This window comes from Geotrypetes seraphini, chromosome 3 (genome assembly GCF_902459505.1).
Source record: "Geotrypetes seraphini chromosome 3, aGeoSer1.1, whole genome shotgun sequence".
Lineage (NCBI taxonomy): Eukaryota > Metazoa > Chordata > Amphibia > Gymnophiona > Dermophiidae > Geotrypetes > Geotrypetes seraphini.
The window spans coordinates 2224147-2240475 of NC_047086.1; the positions used below are offsets into that span (position 1 = coordinate 2224147).

The 16329-nt window shown below is 48.0% G+C and overlaps 1 protein-coding gene across 3 annotated transcripts in view; it reads left to right on the plus strand.

Moving 5' to 3' along the window:
* HDAC2 (histone deacetylase 2) overlaps window positions 1–16329 on the plus strand; it is a 345065-nt gene that overhangs the window by 197032 nt on the left and 131704 nt on the right. For all 3 annotated transcript variants that reach the window (XM_033936641.1, XM_033936642.1, XM_033936643.1), the window contains 2 exons: window positions 1126–1218; window positions 1296–1404. In XM_033936641.1, the coding sequence (XP_033792532.1) occupies window positions 1126–1218; window positions 1296–1404 (202 nt within the window). The remainder of the gene's footprint in view (window positions 1–1125; window positions 1219–1295; window positions 1405–16329) is intronic.

Here is a 16329-nt window from a genome sequence, read left to right on the forward strand (position 1 = left end):
GAGCGAATGGAAGTAATGAAAACAAGGCTACTATCATGGAACAGGTTCAGACATTCTCTGGGCTTGAGGGGGAAATGAGGATGTGGCCTTTTGTCGGGTTCCTTAGTTTTTGCTTGTTTTTGTTTGTTTATTTGTCACCTGCCCTTATCCAGGACGAGTTACATATTAAAATACAAAATAAAACTTTTACATTTGTCACACAAAATAAGGATACACTGTAAAGAATTACATACTTACATATCAAATCAAACTACAGTGGTACCTCGGTTTACGATTGCACCAGTTTGCAAGTGTTTTGCAAGACGAGCAAAACATTTGCAAAATCGGCGCCTTGAAAACCGACCGCGCTTCGATTTGCAAGCGCCCCCCCCCCCCTGCGAACCGGCACCCTCCCTCCCGTGATCGGGCACCTCCCCCCCCCTGCCGCCTTCGGGCACTCCCCCGCCGCGAGCTGAGGTCCCCCAACCCACTTGAACCCTCTTCTTACTTTGCTGTAGCCTCAGCAGCGGCACTGGCACCAGCATGTCCTGTGCGTGGTGCCGGTGCCTGAAGATCTGCTTCCTGTGCTGGGCCTTGAGCATGTGCACATGCTCAAGGCCTGAGAGTTCACGTCGAACGTGAACTCTCACGTCAAACGTGAACTCTCAAGACCCAGCACAGGAAGCAGATCTTCAGGCACCGACACCACACACAGGACATGCTGGTGCTGGTGCCACTGCGGAGGCTACAGCAAAGTAAGAAGAGGGTTCTACATGTTAGTAGAGACCTTCTTTTTAGACCCCACTCATATCCTTGAGGCCAGTTTTTCAGTTCTCCTGGTCTATCTGCAAGGCCTGGGTTTGATGAATTCTGATCTGTATAGCCACAGCCTGATGGCTGAAACGTCGGTTCTTTTGACACAGACACGGCAAGACCTGGAAAACTGCTACAATCAATCAGCACCATGTTAAAATAACTTTTCTTCTCTGCACTGTATGAAGACATAAGTGCAGCTTTTAGGAAGTATTTGATATTCATTTTCTTGATCTCCTAAAGCAGTTTAAAATGGAAAAGGTTGTGGAAGCAGGTATTAGGGCTGTGGTATACTTTGATTTACAGCAAAGGTTACTTTGGTTTTACTTGCAGGATATTGGAGCAGGAAAAGGCAAATACTATGCTGTTAACTTCCCCATGAGAGACGGGATAGATGACGAGTCTTATGGGCAAATCTTTAAGCCGGTGAGTGGTGCTACCTATGACTGCTCTCTGCCTGCTGGAGCGGCAGCAGGTTAACTCTGTATTTCCTTTCCTCCTAGATTATTTCCAAAGTGATGGAGATGTACCAGCCCAGTGCTGTGGTGCTGCAATGCGGGGCGGATTCGCTATCAGGGGATCGACTGGGATGTTTCAATCTTACTGTGAAAGGTAACTATACAGGAAGGTACAGAGGAAGGACCACTTTGAAGGGGCCTGTCCCCAGTAGTTAATACACCCATCTGTGTGAAGTGGGGCTGCTTCCTCTCCACTAGTTAAGGACTATTTCCCCATTGTTCTTTTCTCTGAGATGGTCATGGTGGAAAAAGCACTGCTCCTGGCAGAAGTCCCGTCCCCTCTATTTCTCTGATGGTTCCTGAACATCCCCATCATAAGGATGGGGATGTTCTCTCTAAGCTTTTCCTTGGTGTCAGTGACAATAAATGTCTTGTGTGAGTTATGCCTATGTAAAGCAGAGGTTCTCAACCCAGAATATCCAAAATTAATATGCAAGAAATAGATTTGCATACAATGGAGGTAGAGCATGCAAATGTATCTCATGAATATTCTTTGTGGGTCCCCAGAAAACCTGACTAGCTGGGTGTGTCTGCCAAGGACTTGGTGTGGAGCCACTAGGGTGTAAGCTCCTGTGAACTCATTAGCTTTGAGAGCACGTTGAGAACCACAGGCCACAGATATTTTTTTTTGTTGTTGTTTAAATCTTTATTGATTTTCAAACTTTGATAGTGCAATACAATTGGTAAATCATAAATACTGCATAGAACGCACTAATAACTATACAATTATTACATTAACATAGAAACATAGAACATGACGGCAGAAAAGGGCCACGGCCTATCTAGTCTGCCCACACTAATGGCCCACCCCCTAACTACCTCCATGAAGAGATCCCACATGCCAATCCTATCTTTTCTTAAAATCTGGCACGCTGCTGGCCTCAATTACCTGTTGTGGAAGATTATTCCAGCGATCAACCACCCTTTCAGTGAAGAAATATTTTCTGGTGTCGCAATGAAATTTCCCACCCCTGATTTTCAACAGATGCCCTCTTGTTGCCGTGGGTCCTTTAAGGAAAAAGAGATCCTCTTCCACCTCGATACGGCCTGTGACATATTTGAACAGCTCGATCATGTCTCCCCTCTCTCTGCGTTCCTCGAGTGAGTACAGCTGCAACTTACCCAGTCGTTCCTCATACGGGAGATCCTTGAGACCTGAGACCATCCTGGTGGCTATTCGCTGAATCGATTCAACTCTTTACACATCTTTTTGATAATGCGGCCTCGAGAATTGTACACAGTATTCCAGATGGGGTCTCACCATGGATCTGTACAACGGCATTATGACCTCGGGCTTACGGCTGACAAAACTTTTACGGATACAGCCCATGATTTGTCTAGCCTTGGATGAAGCTTTCTCCACTTGATTGACAGTCTTCATGTCTTCGCTAATGATCACCCCCAAGTCACGTTCTGCTACAGTCCTTGCTAGGATCTCACCATTTAGGATGTAAGTCCTGCATGGATTTTTGCCGCCAAGGTGCATGATCTTGCATTTTTTGGCATTGAAACTTAGTTGCTAAGTCTTTGACCAATACTCCAGTAGGAGTAAGTCCTGTGTCATACTGTCGGGCATTGAGCTTTTGTCGGGCACTGTGCTTTCATCTGTTGTGCGGTTGTCTACTATGTTGCATAGTTTGGCGTTATCGGCGAATAATGTAATTTTACCCTATAGCCCCTCAGCCAAGTCTCTTACAAAGATGTTAAATAGGATCGGGCCCAAGACCGAGCCCTGTGGCACTCCGCTGATCACCTCCGTCGTATCGGAGAGGGTACCGTTTACCACTACCCTCTGAAGTCTACCTCTAAGCCAGTCCCTAACCCATGCGGTTAATGTTTCACCCAGTCCCATCGAACCCATCTTGCTCAATAACCTGTGGTGTGGGACGCTATCAAACGCTTTGCTGAAATCCAAGTACACGACGTCCAGGGACTCCCCTATATCCAGCTTTCTTGTTACCCAGTCAAAGAAGCTGATCAGATTTGATTGGCAGGACCTTGCCTTCGTAAAACCATGTTGATGGGGATCTCGTAGATTCTCCTCGTTCAGGATCGTATCCAATTGGCGTTTGATTAGTGTTTCCATAAGTTTACTCACTATTGATTTGAGACTCGCCGGTCTATAATTCTCATCCTCCGTCCTGCATCCCTTTTTCTGGAGTGGAATGACGTTAGCCATTTTCCAATCCAACGGGACTCTTCCTATACTTAGGGAAAGATTGAAGAGCGTGGATAATGGTTCCGCCAGGACGTCGCTCAACTCCCTGGGCACCCTGGGGTGTAGTTTGTCCGGTCCCATAGCTTTGTTCACCTTGAGTCTTGATAGCTCCTCATAGACACTACTGGGCGTAAACTCGAAATTTTGAAACGGGTCTTCCGAGTTTTCCCTCGTCGGCAGGTGAGGGCCGGATCCGGGCGCCTCGCAAGTGACGACTGAGCAGAAATATTCATTTAAAAGTTTGGCTTTGTCGGAGTCCGATTCTACATAGTTCCCGTCGGGTTTCCTAAGGCGTACTATCCCATCTGTGTTTCTTTTTCTGTCACTAATATACCGGAAGAAGGATTTATCACTCTTCTTGATGTTCTTCGCAAGGTTCTCCTCCATTCGGAGTTTGGCCTCCCTTTTGACTTTGCCAGATAGTCTTCCTTGGATTCTCGCTTCCCTGATTGTTTGTAGAGGATGAACGCTCTTTTCTTCTTTTTTATGAGGTCTGAGATCTCTGCAGAGAACCACTGTGGTCTATTGTTTCTTCGCCGTTTACTTACTGAATTGACGTAGCGGTTGGTTGCTTCGTGTAAGGTTGATTTCAGAGTTGACCACATTACCTCTACATTATCTGTTTCGGCATAGTTTTGCAGTGCTTTCAAAGTTTGTGCCCTTAAAGTTGAGGACCTTGGTTGATGTGCTTGACTTAGTGAAACCTTTCCTGAGGTTGAACCATATCATGTTGTGGTCACTGGAGGCCAACGTATCGCCTACCGAGACCTCTGTGACACTTTCTCCGTTGGTGAGTATTAGGTCTAGTATCGCCGGATCCCTAGTGGGCTCTAATACCATTTGTCTGAGTCTCGCTCCCTTTATAGAGGTTAATAGCTTCCTGCTGCCGCTGGTCGTAGCGCAAAGATTGTTCCAATCCACATCAGGCATATTGAAGTCTCCTAACAATACTGTGTCTCCACGCAAAGTGATATTCTCATTGTCTTCGACTAATTCTATATCCATGTCCTCCTGTTGTCTTGAAGGTCTGTATACTACACCAAGATACAGGCATTTGTCTTTCCCCCTAGCCAAATTCACCCAGAGGGATTCCCCGGTGTACTTGACATCTGCGATTTTGGTAACTTTGATGTCCTCTTTAGTGTATAGTGCTACCCCTCCTCCCATTTTGCCTTCTCTGTCCCGCCGAAATAAGTTGTATCCCGGTATAGCCATATCCCACCCATGGGAGTCCGTGAACCAAGTCTCGGATATCGCCACCACATCTAGGTCGGTGTTCCTCATTTCCGTCATTTACTCCCATCCTCATCTTAATTATTAATACAATAAAACATAAGAAGTGATTACAATATTTTAACTTCTCAAAGTACATTTCCGTCCCCACACCCACCCACCCTCCGGATGTGTAAAGAAATCTAATGAAAAAGAAAGAAACATGACCCTTACTGTAATGCAACAAAAGTAGTCAATGGACTCCATACATCATTAAAGGACTTACTATTCCCCAAACGTTCCGCCATCATACTGTGGTACACACATTTACCCACCAAAAAGTGTAATTAATCCATGGGCTAATGTGTTCAGGTCACAAATGGAAAATATTTTCAAGGAGTTGGAAGAAAGGAGCATTTTTCTGTCTCAACATTAAGACAAATGAATACTTTCCTTTGGAATCTTGTGTTGGGATTTTGGATGAAGGCTGAATTTTTGTGCTTAGTTCATCGTTAATAGGCTTTTTGCAGGTGATAGCATCTGTCTCCTCTCTGAACCAAAATCTGTTGGTGGAAATTTAATTTGGGACTTTTTCACAGGACCCTATAAAGGCTAAGGGGCCTACCATGAAGTTATTGAGCATTACATTTAAAACTACTCAAAAACTGTAAAATAAAACTAAATTTATGAATCGCAGATACCTCACTGTTGACTTTAATTTTAATACTGTTCCCCAATACTTCCCAACCACTCCAACAGTTAGATCTTTATCACCCCAAAGATAGTCCATCCCCCTCACTCCAGATGCCTAGGAAGGGCCACGTCTGCTCTTCAGTCAATATTTGGATTGCTCCTTCCAACATTGCAAATAAGAGTCCCAGAGTCTATTAAGATAGCTCATTTTATGGTCTGAAAAGCAGCAAAGCGTTCCACTGAATGAATGTCCGTCAGGGACTGAACCACTTCTCTTTTGCCTGAGGTGTGTGTGGTTTTCCAGTACTTTGCAATATAGCTTTTTGTACATAACATACAGTACATAAGTCTATAAATCTCCTCACTTCATCTCTCCCCCACTGACCCCTCAGATTCAAAAAACAATATTCTATATCGACTGGTATAGTCCTTACGAATGGGTTATATACCTCACTGCTACCAGCAGGTGGAGACTGAGCACAAACTTGTATATCAGGATAGATTCCCCCCTAGCTATCCAGTCTTCCTCAGCCTCCGCTAAAGCAGGTGATAAGACTAATTTGGCTCCCCTCTTAGTAATGTTGGAACTTTATTTTGGACTCATGGGTTCCTCTTTTGTGCTGGATAGAGTTTGGACGGTTCCTGTTTGGGGGTCCGTCCAACCTCTGGGGTCTTAAACTTGGCGGGTCTCGTGCTGGGTCCCTCACAAACCTTCCTTCACCTCCCCACGTTTTTGTAGAGTCCTTCAGCTTTGAGAGTCGTGGAGTCTGTTCTATTTAAGTTATAAAAAATAATAATAATTCCTGAGATGTGCCAGTAAAAGGGCTCAGTTCCCTTTAAAACTGCCTTTTATCTCAGGACAAGCAGGCAGCATATTCTCTACATGTGGGTTATGTCATCCATGGAGCCCCGTCGTGGACAGCTTTTCAAGCAAACTTGATTGAAGATCTTCAAAGTTTGCTAGAACTGCACCGTGCAAGCGTGTGTGCCTTCCCGCCTGAGTTAGGGCATGCGTCTCCTCAGTTCTTAGTTTTCCGCGAAGCCAGAGAGCCCTGTCTCCCAGCTCTGTGCCTTCTTGCACCGCGGCTTGCTTTCTTGTTTGTAATCATGTGAGTCGCTGTGTGGCGCGTTAAAAAAAAAAAGAATTGTATTTTTGATTTTTTGTTTGTTTGGTCCGGGGGACCCCAGGTTTCCATTCGGCCGCCTGACCTCGTTCGGCCATGGCTAGATTTTTTCCTTATGTCCCGGCTTGTTACCCGGTTTAAAAGGTGCACTCAGTGTGGTCGGGTGATTTCTATTACCGACCTCCACCGTTGGTGTATACAGTGCCTGGGCTCCGACCACCGAACAGTCCTGCCCGCATTGTGCCACTCTCCAACCGCAGGTTCTTTGGCGGCATGCCCAGATCCTTGAGCTCTTCGGCACGATGGAACAGCCTGCAGACAAGACCTTGGCCTCGATCAAGTCGCCCTCGACCTTGAAGGCCCCGTCTGCTCCGCCTGCTAAAGCCTCGTCCTCAGATAAGTCTCCTCTTCCTCCTTCAGGTTCCCAACCGAAGAAGCCTTCCACGGAGTCTCTGGCATCCCAGGCAGTAAGTACAGTCCTGCTAGCCTCTACAAGACCTCCCTCCATGCGTGCCTCCAAGCTACGGAAATACTCTTCCTTGAGGTCGCCCTCATTGGAGCTCACTGCTGCATCTGCCCGACGAGATCCATTGGTCTTGGTGCCGATGTTTGAGGACATGCTTAAGGCAATTCTGACCACACAGATCTCCTCTGTTCTGGCCCAGCTTGCCCCTGCCTCAACCCTGCTCCCTGCGAGCCAGCCTGAGTGCCCTACTGAGGTCCCCGGGACAAGCATCGCCGGTTGTCTTCGAGTGATTCTTCACCTGTTCCTTCGAGGCCTGCGTCACTGGCTGCCCCGCAACGATTGAAGAACCATTCGAAACGTGCCTCATCTTCGAAGCATCTGTCTGCCAAGTGGCTGAAAGACTACCCTCCTCGGTGGGGTAGGTCTCCGGCGCCTCGAGGTCCGTCGAGGCCTCTGTGCACCATAGGGTTGAGGCCTGGCCTCGGCTGTCTTCCACACCTCCTCGGTCTCCAAGTCGATGACGAGGATTCCCTCCTCACAGCCGTTCCAGAGGGTCTCCTCCTCCCTGGGCTCTACGAAGCTTGCCCCGCAGTTTTCCATTCCTCGGACTCCAGGGTCTTCTCCCTCCCGGCAGCTTAAGCGTAAGCATTCTTCGCCTCCGCTGTCTCTTAGTAGAGCTTCCTCGGTGTCCATGCTTTTAGACATGGATATGCTGGTGCAGTATTCGAGGGAGGCTTCTCCCTCCTCAGCTGCCCCGAGGTCCAGATCCTTGACGCCTCTGGAGGGGCCTTCCTCTTCCAAGACTTACTCCTTCACCAGGTTCATTGTGGACATGGGGAAGGCTCTTCAGCTGGATCTCCAGTCTTAATCCAGATATACCCCGAAGTATTTGGTGGAGATGGAGCTTCCCCATCTGCCCAGGGAATCTCTGTGCCTCCCGCTGAACCCAGTCTTGAAGCAGACTTTCTTCTGGAATTTGGAGACACCTTATGCCATTCCTGCCATACCGTCCAAGATGGAGTCCTGCTATCGGATGGTCCCGTGCAAAGGGTTTGAGAAGGTGCAGCTCTCCCACCAATCTTTGGTTGTGGAATCTTCTTTAAAGAAGTATAACCCCTCCAAGGTCTACGCTGTTGTCCCCCCGGGTAGGGAGGGGCGTACCATGGACAAGTTCGGCCGTCATCTGTACCAGAACTCGATGATGGTGAACAGGGTCCTCAATTATATTTTTAACTTTACATCCTACTTCAAGCACTGCATCAAGACCACGCCGTCTTTCCTTGCTGATTTGGCGGCTCACCGTCTGCCGGAGTTCCGCCAGCTTCAGGAGACTTTTTCTCAGATTCGTTTCTTTATGCTCCAGGCCACATATGATGCTTTGGAATTGTCATCGAGGGTTACGGCCTTTGTGGTGGCTATGCGTTGCTTGGCCTGGCTGCGCATAGTGGACATGGACCCTAACTTCCAGGATCGTCTGGCGAATCTTCCTTGTGTGGGCACCAAGCTGTTTGATGACTCCATCGAAGCAGCTACCAAATGCCTCTCAGAGCATGAGAGGTCCTTCACCTCCCTGGTAAGGCCAAAGGCGAAGGTGGCTCCTCCTAAGTCATTCAAACAGCCGCCTCGGCGCTATCCCTAAAAGTCTATGCTGGTGTTTTCCCACCCACTGCCCAGATATCAGTAGCAGCAGAGGGCCCCCCCCCCCAAAAGCCTCAGGCCCCTGCGGCGGCTAAACCTGCGCCGTCTTTTTGACAATCCTGGTCTGAGCATGCCGCCCCCTCTTTCATCCATCAACCTTCTCTCCTGCCCATCGGAGGTCATCTCAGTCTTTTCTGTCATCAGTGGGAGCTGATTACATCGGACCTCTGGGTTCTCACCGTCATCCGGGAGGGGTACTTCCTTCAGTTTCTGACAGTACCTCCAGACCTGCCTCCAAAAGAGTGTCCTTCCAACAGGTCGCAGCTTCCCCTTCTTCTTCGGGAGGCTCGAGCCCTCCTTCACCTCCGGGTGGTCGAGGAAGTTTCTTTGTGTCAACAGGACACCGGGTTCTACTCCCGGTATTTTCTAGTCCCCAAGAAAACCGGGAACCTACATCCTATTTGGGATCTCAGAGCATTGAACAAGTTTCTGATCAAGGAAAAGTTTAGCATGCTCTCTCTTCCCACGTTGTACCCCTTGATGGATGAGGGGGATTGGTTATGCTCGCTGGATCTCAAAGAGGCTTACACTCGCATCCCAATTCATCCAGCCTCTCACAGATTTCTGAGATTTCGGGTGGGGAATCTCCATCTCCAGTATCGGATTCTTCCTTTCAGACTCGCATCCTCCCCGAGGGTCTTCACAAAGTGCCGTCAGCGGCCCTTCGGTCGTAGGGTCTTCAGATGTTTCCATACCTCCATCAAAGCGCCGTCTCAACCGGACTATTACCTTCCTTCAAAGTCTGGGCTTCGAGGTCAACTTTCCCAAGTCCCAGTTGTGTCCCTCTCAGTCTCTTCAATTCATCGGAGCGGTGCTGGAAACTATTTGCCTTCGCTCCTTCCTAACTTGGCCTCGTCAGGATGCCTTCATTCGCCTTTGCCAGAGGGTTTCTCTTCTGTTGTCTGTTTCAGCCCTGCACATGATGGTCCTGCTGGGTCACATGACCTCCAGTTCATGTGACTCCTTTTAACAGACTTCACCTCCAAGTTCCTCGGACCCTGGCGTCGCAGTGGCAGCAGGACCGGGAACCCGTCTCTCAACACATTGCAGTGATTCCTTTGTTGAGGCGATCTCTCCACTGGTGGATGCTCTCTTCCAATTTTTCCAGAGGTTTTCTGTTTCACGCGCCTCCTCCGCAGAAGGTAATCACAACAGACTCTTCCGCGTACGCATGGGGGGCTCACCTCGACAGTCTCCATACCCAGGGCCTTTGGTCCCGCATGGATCGTCGCTGTCACATCAATCTGCTGGAGCTTCGGGCCATTTTCAATGCTCTGAAAGCCTTTCGTCATCTGCTTCAAGACCACGTGACCCTGGTTTGGACGGACAACCAGGTGGCCATGTATTATGTCAACAAACAGGGAGGTACGGGATCCCTGTCTCTTTGCCAGGAAGCTCTGAAGATTTGGGATTGGGCAATACGTCACAACATCTTTCTCAGAGCAATCTACATCTAGGGCCAGAAGAACTGACAGGTTGAAAATGCTGGGGCTGTTCTCCCTGGAAAAGCGAAGACTTAGAGGAGACATGATAGAAACCTTCAAAATCCTGAAGGGCAAAGAGAAGGTAGACAGGGACAGATTCTTCAGACTGTGGGGAACCACAAGTACAAGGGGTCACTCGGAGAAACTGAGAGGGGACAGGTTTAGAACAAATGCTAGGAAGTTCTCTTTTACCCAGAGGGTGGTTAAGAACATAAGAAATGCCTGCACCGGATCAGACCCGGGGTCCATCCAGGCCGGTGATCCGCACACGCACAGGCTCAGCCAGGCGTACCCTGGTGCATACATTGGTCACTCGTATCCCTCAATGTGTCCTGCAAGAAGATGTGCGTCCAATTTTCCCTTAAATCCTAGAATGGTAGTTTCCTCCACCATCTCTTTCGGGAAAGAGTTCCAGGCGTTCACCACTCGCTGTGTGAAGCTGAACTTTCTGACATTTGTCCTGGTCGTATCCCCTCTCAGCTTCAGGCCATGACCTCTGGTCCGAGTCTGGGTCACATTCTCCAATGTGAATAAAGCTATTTCTTGCTCTCCATCCTTTCCCCCTGCTGGTAGTGAGCTTGCTCCATTTTGTCGATTCCTTTTAGCAATTTAAAAGTCTCTATAATAATAGAGATAATAATAATAATAATCCCCTCTCAGTCTTCTCTTCTCAAGGGTGAATAATCCCAGTTTTCTGAGGCGATCCTTGTAGCTCAAGTTCTCCATACCGTTTACTAGCTTCATCGCTCACCTCTGCACCTTCTCCAGCAGTGTTATATCCTTCTTCAGGTATGGAGACCAGTGTTGGACACTGTATTCCAAGTGTGGTCTGACCTTTGCTCTATAAAGCGGCATTATGACCTCCCTTGATCTACTTGTGATTCCCTTCTTTATCATGCCTAACATCCTGTTAGCTTTCTTTGCCGCTGCTGCGCATTGAGCCGACGGCTTTAGGGTCCTGTCTATCAGTACCCCTAGGTCTTTTTCTTGTTCGCTCTTCCCCAATGTTATACCTAACAGTTTATACTCATGCTCCTTGTTTTTTCTGCCCAGGTGCATCACTTTGCATTTTTCCACATTAAAACTCATCTGCCAATTTTCTGCCCATCTCTCAAGTTGCCATAGCTTTGTGTCATCTGCAAACTTGACAATAACACTGGTCGTTTCTTGTTCCAGGTCATTTACGAAGATATTGAATAAGATAGGCCCAAGAACCGAGCCCTGAGGCACACCGCTAGTTACTTTCTTCCAGTCTGAGTACTTCCCATTTATGCCCACTCTCTGTCTTCTGTTTTCCAGCCATTTTCCTATCCATCTTAGTATATCCCCATCTATTCCATGACTTTGTAGTTTTTTGAGAAGTCTCTCATGAGGTACTTTATCGAACGCTTTCTGGAAATCCAAGTATATTACGTCTACCAGTTCTCCGCTATCCACATGTTTGTTCACTCCCTCGAAAAACTGAAGTAAGTTGGTCAAGCACGACTTTCCTTTCCTGAAGCCATGCTGACTACCTTTCAGCAGATCATGGTTATCTAGATGCTGTACTATGCTGTCTTTAATCAAAGCCTCAACCATTTTTCCAGGGACTGATGTGAGACTCACAGGTCTATAGTTTCCCGGTTCTCCCCTTGATCCTTTTTTGAAGATTGGGATGATGTTCACTATCTTCCAGTCTTCTGGTATCCGTCCGGTTCTAATTGACATGTTAGCGAGGGATTGCAGTAGTTTTCCGATTTCCACCTTTAGTTCCTTTAATACTCTCGGGTGAATTCCATCTGGGCCAGGGGATTTGTCAATCTGATAGTATATCTGGTCCAGATCCACCTTCACTGTGGTGAGGCTCTCCTCTATTTCCCCCTTGAAAACTTTCACTGTTTCGGGTATTGGATGTGGCATCTTCCTTGGTAAAGACAGAAGCAAAGAAGGAATTTAATCTGTCTGCAATCTGTTTGTCTTCTTTGATGTATCCTTTTCTTCCTTGGTCGTCGAGAGGGCCCACTGTCTCCTTTGTAGGTTTATTCCCTTTAACATATCTAAAAAAGGGTTTGAAGTTTTTGGCCTCTTGGGCTATCTTTTCCTCATAGGCCCTTTTGGCTTCTCTAAATGCCTTGTGGCACTTCTGGTTGTCTCTGTGACTGTTCCAAGCCTCGGTTGTATTCCCGCGTTTCCATTTTTTAAATGAGTCCTTCTTTTCCCTAACTGCATCCTTCACCTCTTTGGTTAGCCAAGCTGGTTCTCTTTCGGCTTTAGTTTTCCTTCCTTTGATTATCTGCGGAATGTATAGATTCTGTGCTTCGGTGATAGTATTTTTTAGTAGGGACCATGCTTGCTCTACCGTTTCGATTTCAGCTATCCTTTTTTTTCTCCGTTTTCTTACCATGGCTCTCATGTTGTCGTATCTTCCTTTTTTAAAGTTAAAGGTTGTGGTTAGGGTCTTGGTTCGCTTCCCCTTTCCGATGTCAAGTTTAAAGTAGATCATACACATGGAACGCGCTTCCGGAGGTTGTGATAGGCCAGAGCACATTACAGGGGTTCAAGGAAGGTTTAGATAGGTTCCTAAAGGATAAGGGGATTGAGGGGTACCGATAGAAGTAGAGGTAGGTTATAGAAATGGTCAGGACCACTTCACAGATCATAGAGCTGATGGGCCGCCGCGGGAGCGGACCGCTGGGCGCGGACCGCTGGGCGCGATGGACCTCTGGTCTGACCCAGTGCAGGCAACTTCTTATGTTCTTAACTGTCTTGACAGACAAATTGAGCTGCCTTCTGCAACTTCACGAATGGACACTCCATTCCTCAACTCTGCGTCAGGTGTTTGCTCAGTGGGGGACTCCGCAGATAGATCTGTTTGCATCCACCCTCAATCACAAGTTGCTCCAGGATTTACTCTCCACACTGATGCTTTCCTTCTGGATTGGACGAACCTGTTTCTGTATGCATTCCCTCTGATTCTGAAGACTCTCGTCATGCTCAAGTCAGTCCATGCCACTATGATTCTGATAGCTCCTCAATGGCCAGGCAACCGTGGTTCTCCCTTCTGCTTCGACTCAGTGCCCGGGAGCCTCTACTTCTACCTGTTTTTCCTTCTCTGCTTACTCAGAGTTGAGGTTCTCTGCTTCATCCCAACCTGTAGTCTCTACACTTAACAGCTTGGTTCCTCTCAACACGATTGCCTCATTCCAATTTTCACAATCTGTACAGGATGTTCTCGAGGCTTCTCGGAAACAGTCCACTAGGCAGTGTTACACTCAGAAGTGGACTAGATTTTCTTCTTGGTGTGCTACACATCGCACGGTGCTGCAATCTGCCTCCTTGTCTTCGGTGTTGGATTATCTGATGCACTTGTCTCGGGCTGGTCTCAAATCAACATCTATTCGAGTCCACCGCAGTGCCATTGCTGCCTTTTATCAGCCAATTGATGGGAAACCTCTTTCTGGTTATCCTGTGGTTTCCCGGTTTATGAAGGGTCTTTTCAATGTCCATCCTACGCTCAAACCTCCTCCGGTGGTTTGGGATCTCAATGTGGTCCTTGCTCAGTTGATGAAACCTCCGTTTGAGCCGATTGATAGAGCTCACTTGGAAAGTGGTGTTCCTGATTGCCTTCACGTCTGCTCGCAGGGTCAGTGAGCTGCAAGCTTTGGTTGCAGATCCACCTTTCACCGTTTTCCATGATGATAAGGTGGTCCTTCATACCCATCCTAAATTCTTGCCTAAAGTGGTTTCGGATTTCCACCTCAACCAATCCATGAAGCCTCATTCTCATCCTGGAGAAGTGGCGCTTAACACTCTGGACTGCAACATAGAAACATAGAAACTGATGGCAGAAAAGGGCCACGGCCCATCCAGTCTGCCCACACTAATGACCCACCCCTCCCTTCATCTATGAAGAGATCCCCATACGTGCCAATCCCATTTTGTCTTAAATTCTGGCAAGCTGCTGGCCCCAATTACCTGTAGTGGAAGATTATTCCAGCGATCAACCACCCTTTTGGTGAAGAAGTACTTTCTGGCATCGCCATGAAATTTCCCACCCCTGAGTTTCAATGGATGCCCTCTCGTTGCCGCGGGACCTTTGAGAAAGAAGATATCTTCTTCCACCTTGATACGGCCTGTGACATATTTGAACGTCTCGATCATGTCACCCCCTCTCTTTGCGTTCCTCGAGTGAGTATAGCTGCAATTTATCCAGCCGTTCCTCATACGGTAGATCCCTGAGATCTGAGAGATCTACCGAATGAGGAACGGCTGGATAAATTGCAGCTATACTCACTCAAGGAACGTGCGTTGGCTTTCTACTTGCAACGCACTCAGGCTCATCAGACTGCTTCTCAACTCTTCATATCTTTTGATCCGAATTGGTTGTGGTGCCCGGTTTCTAAGCGAACCATCTCCAACTGGTTGGCTGCTTGTATCTCCTTCTGCTATGCTCAGGCTGGTATTCCTCTGCAGGGTCTAGTAACGGGGCATAAGGTCAGAGTGATGGTGGTGTCTGTAGCTTTCCTCAGATCAACTCCTATTGAGGAAATCTGCAAGGCTGCCACTTGGTCCTCGGTTCATACTTTCACCTCTTACTACTGTCTAGATACTTTTTCCAGATATGACGGCCATTTTGGCCAGTCTGTTTTGCAAAATCTGTTCTCCTAAATTGCCAACTCTCCCACCATCCCTTTTTGGTTAGCTTAGAGGTCACCCACATGTAGAGAATATGCTGCCTGCATGTCCTGGGATAAAGCACAGTTACTTACCGTAACAGGTGTTATCTAGGGACAGCAGGCAGATATTCTCGCAACCCACCCACCTCTCCTGGTCGGCTTCTTTGCTAGCTATCTGAATTGAGGCCATGCTGAGGAGACGCGCGCACTAACTCGGGCGGGAAGGCACACACGCATTGTGCGGTGCAGCACTGGCAAACTTTGAAGATCTTCAATCAAGTTTGCTTGAAAAGCTGTCCGCGACGGGGCTCCATGGATGACGTCACCCACATGTAGAGAATATCTGCCTGCTGTCCCTGGATAACACCTGTTATGGTAAGTAACTGTACTTTTCTGTGTTTTTCTCATCTAACCGGCACTTTTACTCCCAGCTAGGGGGGTTTTCAGCACAATGAGCACTTTTAAAGGGAAAAAGCGTTGTGCAAGCGTTGTGCAGGCTGGAGTGGGGGGGGCAGCCTCGTTGGCAGCGGATGCTGGTGGCCAGGGCACCCTGCCGTATGTACCTCGAGAGTTGGCTTCAGATTGTGGGGAAGCCCGGACTTCCCCTGACGCCCACACGGAGGGTTCCCCAGCCGCTGACGGTCAGGGAGAAAAGGATTCCCTTGCTGCCGGAACGGCTGGGAATTCCCTTTTTGCGTCGATCGTTTCCTCAGCCTTAGCGTCAGGAGAGTCCCAGGCTTTTCAGATGCGGCAAACCGCAGGAGCTCAGATTTTGGCGGTGTCATGTCCAATTTCGGCGGGAACCTCCTCCTTCATTTCAGTTACTTCAGGTAACCTTCCCCCTGTTCTGGAAATACAGACGTCAGAGAAAGGGCGGGACCGCCGGCAGAGGAAGCAGCGCAGCGCAGGGCTCAGAGAAGAGGCGGGACCGCCGACAGAGGAAGCAGCAGAGCTCACTAGCATCGGGAAACAACGGTAGGCAGTTTCTCCATGCGGGGGAGGGGCTGGGGGGGGCGAGCAGTCCTTCGGGGTGGGAGTGCGAGCGGTCCTTCGGGGTGATGAATCGGACGTCAGGGGGGAACTATGTAAAAAAAAATTTGTACAACGCGCTCACGCATATAACGCACATGGTTATACTTGGTTTGTAAAATCGTGTGTAACGCGTGCGTTATACGCGTGAAAATACAGTAGATCAATCGCTCCCCTTTCTAGACTCATTCACTGAATATCCTTGTACACTCGCTGATCATTTCAAAGTTAGACTATTGCAACTCGCTCTACAAAGGAGTAGCTCTTAAAAAATTTGTCGATTACAACTAATTCAAAGCATCTCAATTAAGATTATAACGAATATGAAAAAATTTGATCATGTGACACTTTTTCTTAAAGAAGCTCTTTGGCTTCCAATTGTTCACAGAATCTCCTACAAATTAGCAATATTAACATTCAATAAATTAACAACTAAAGCT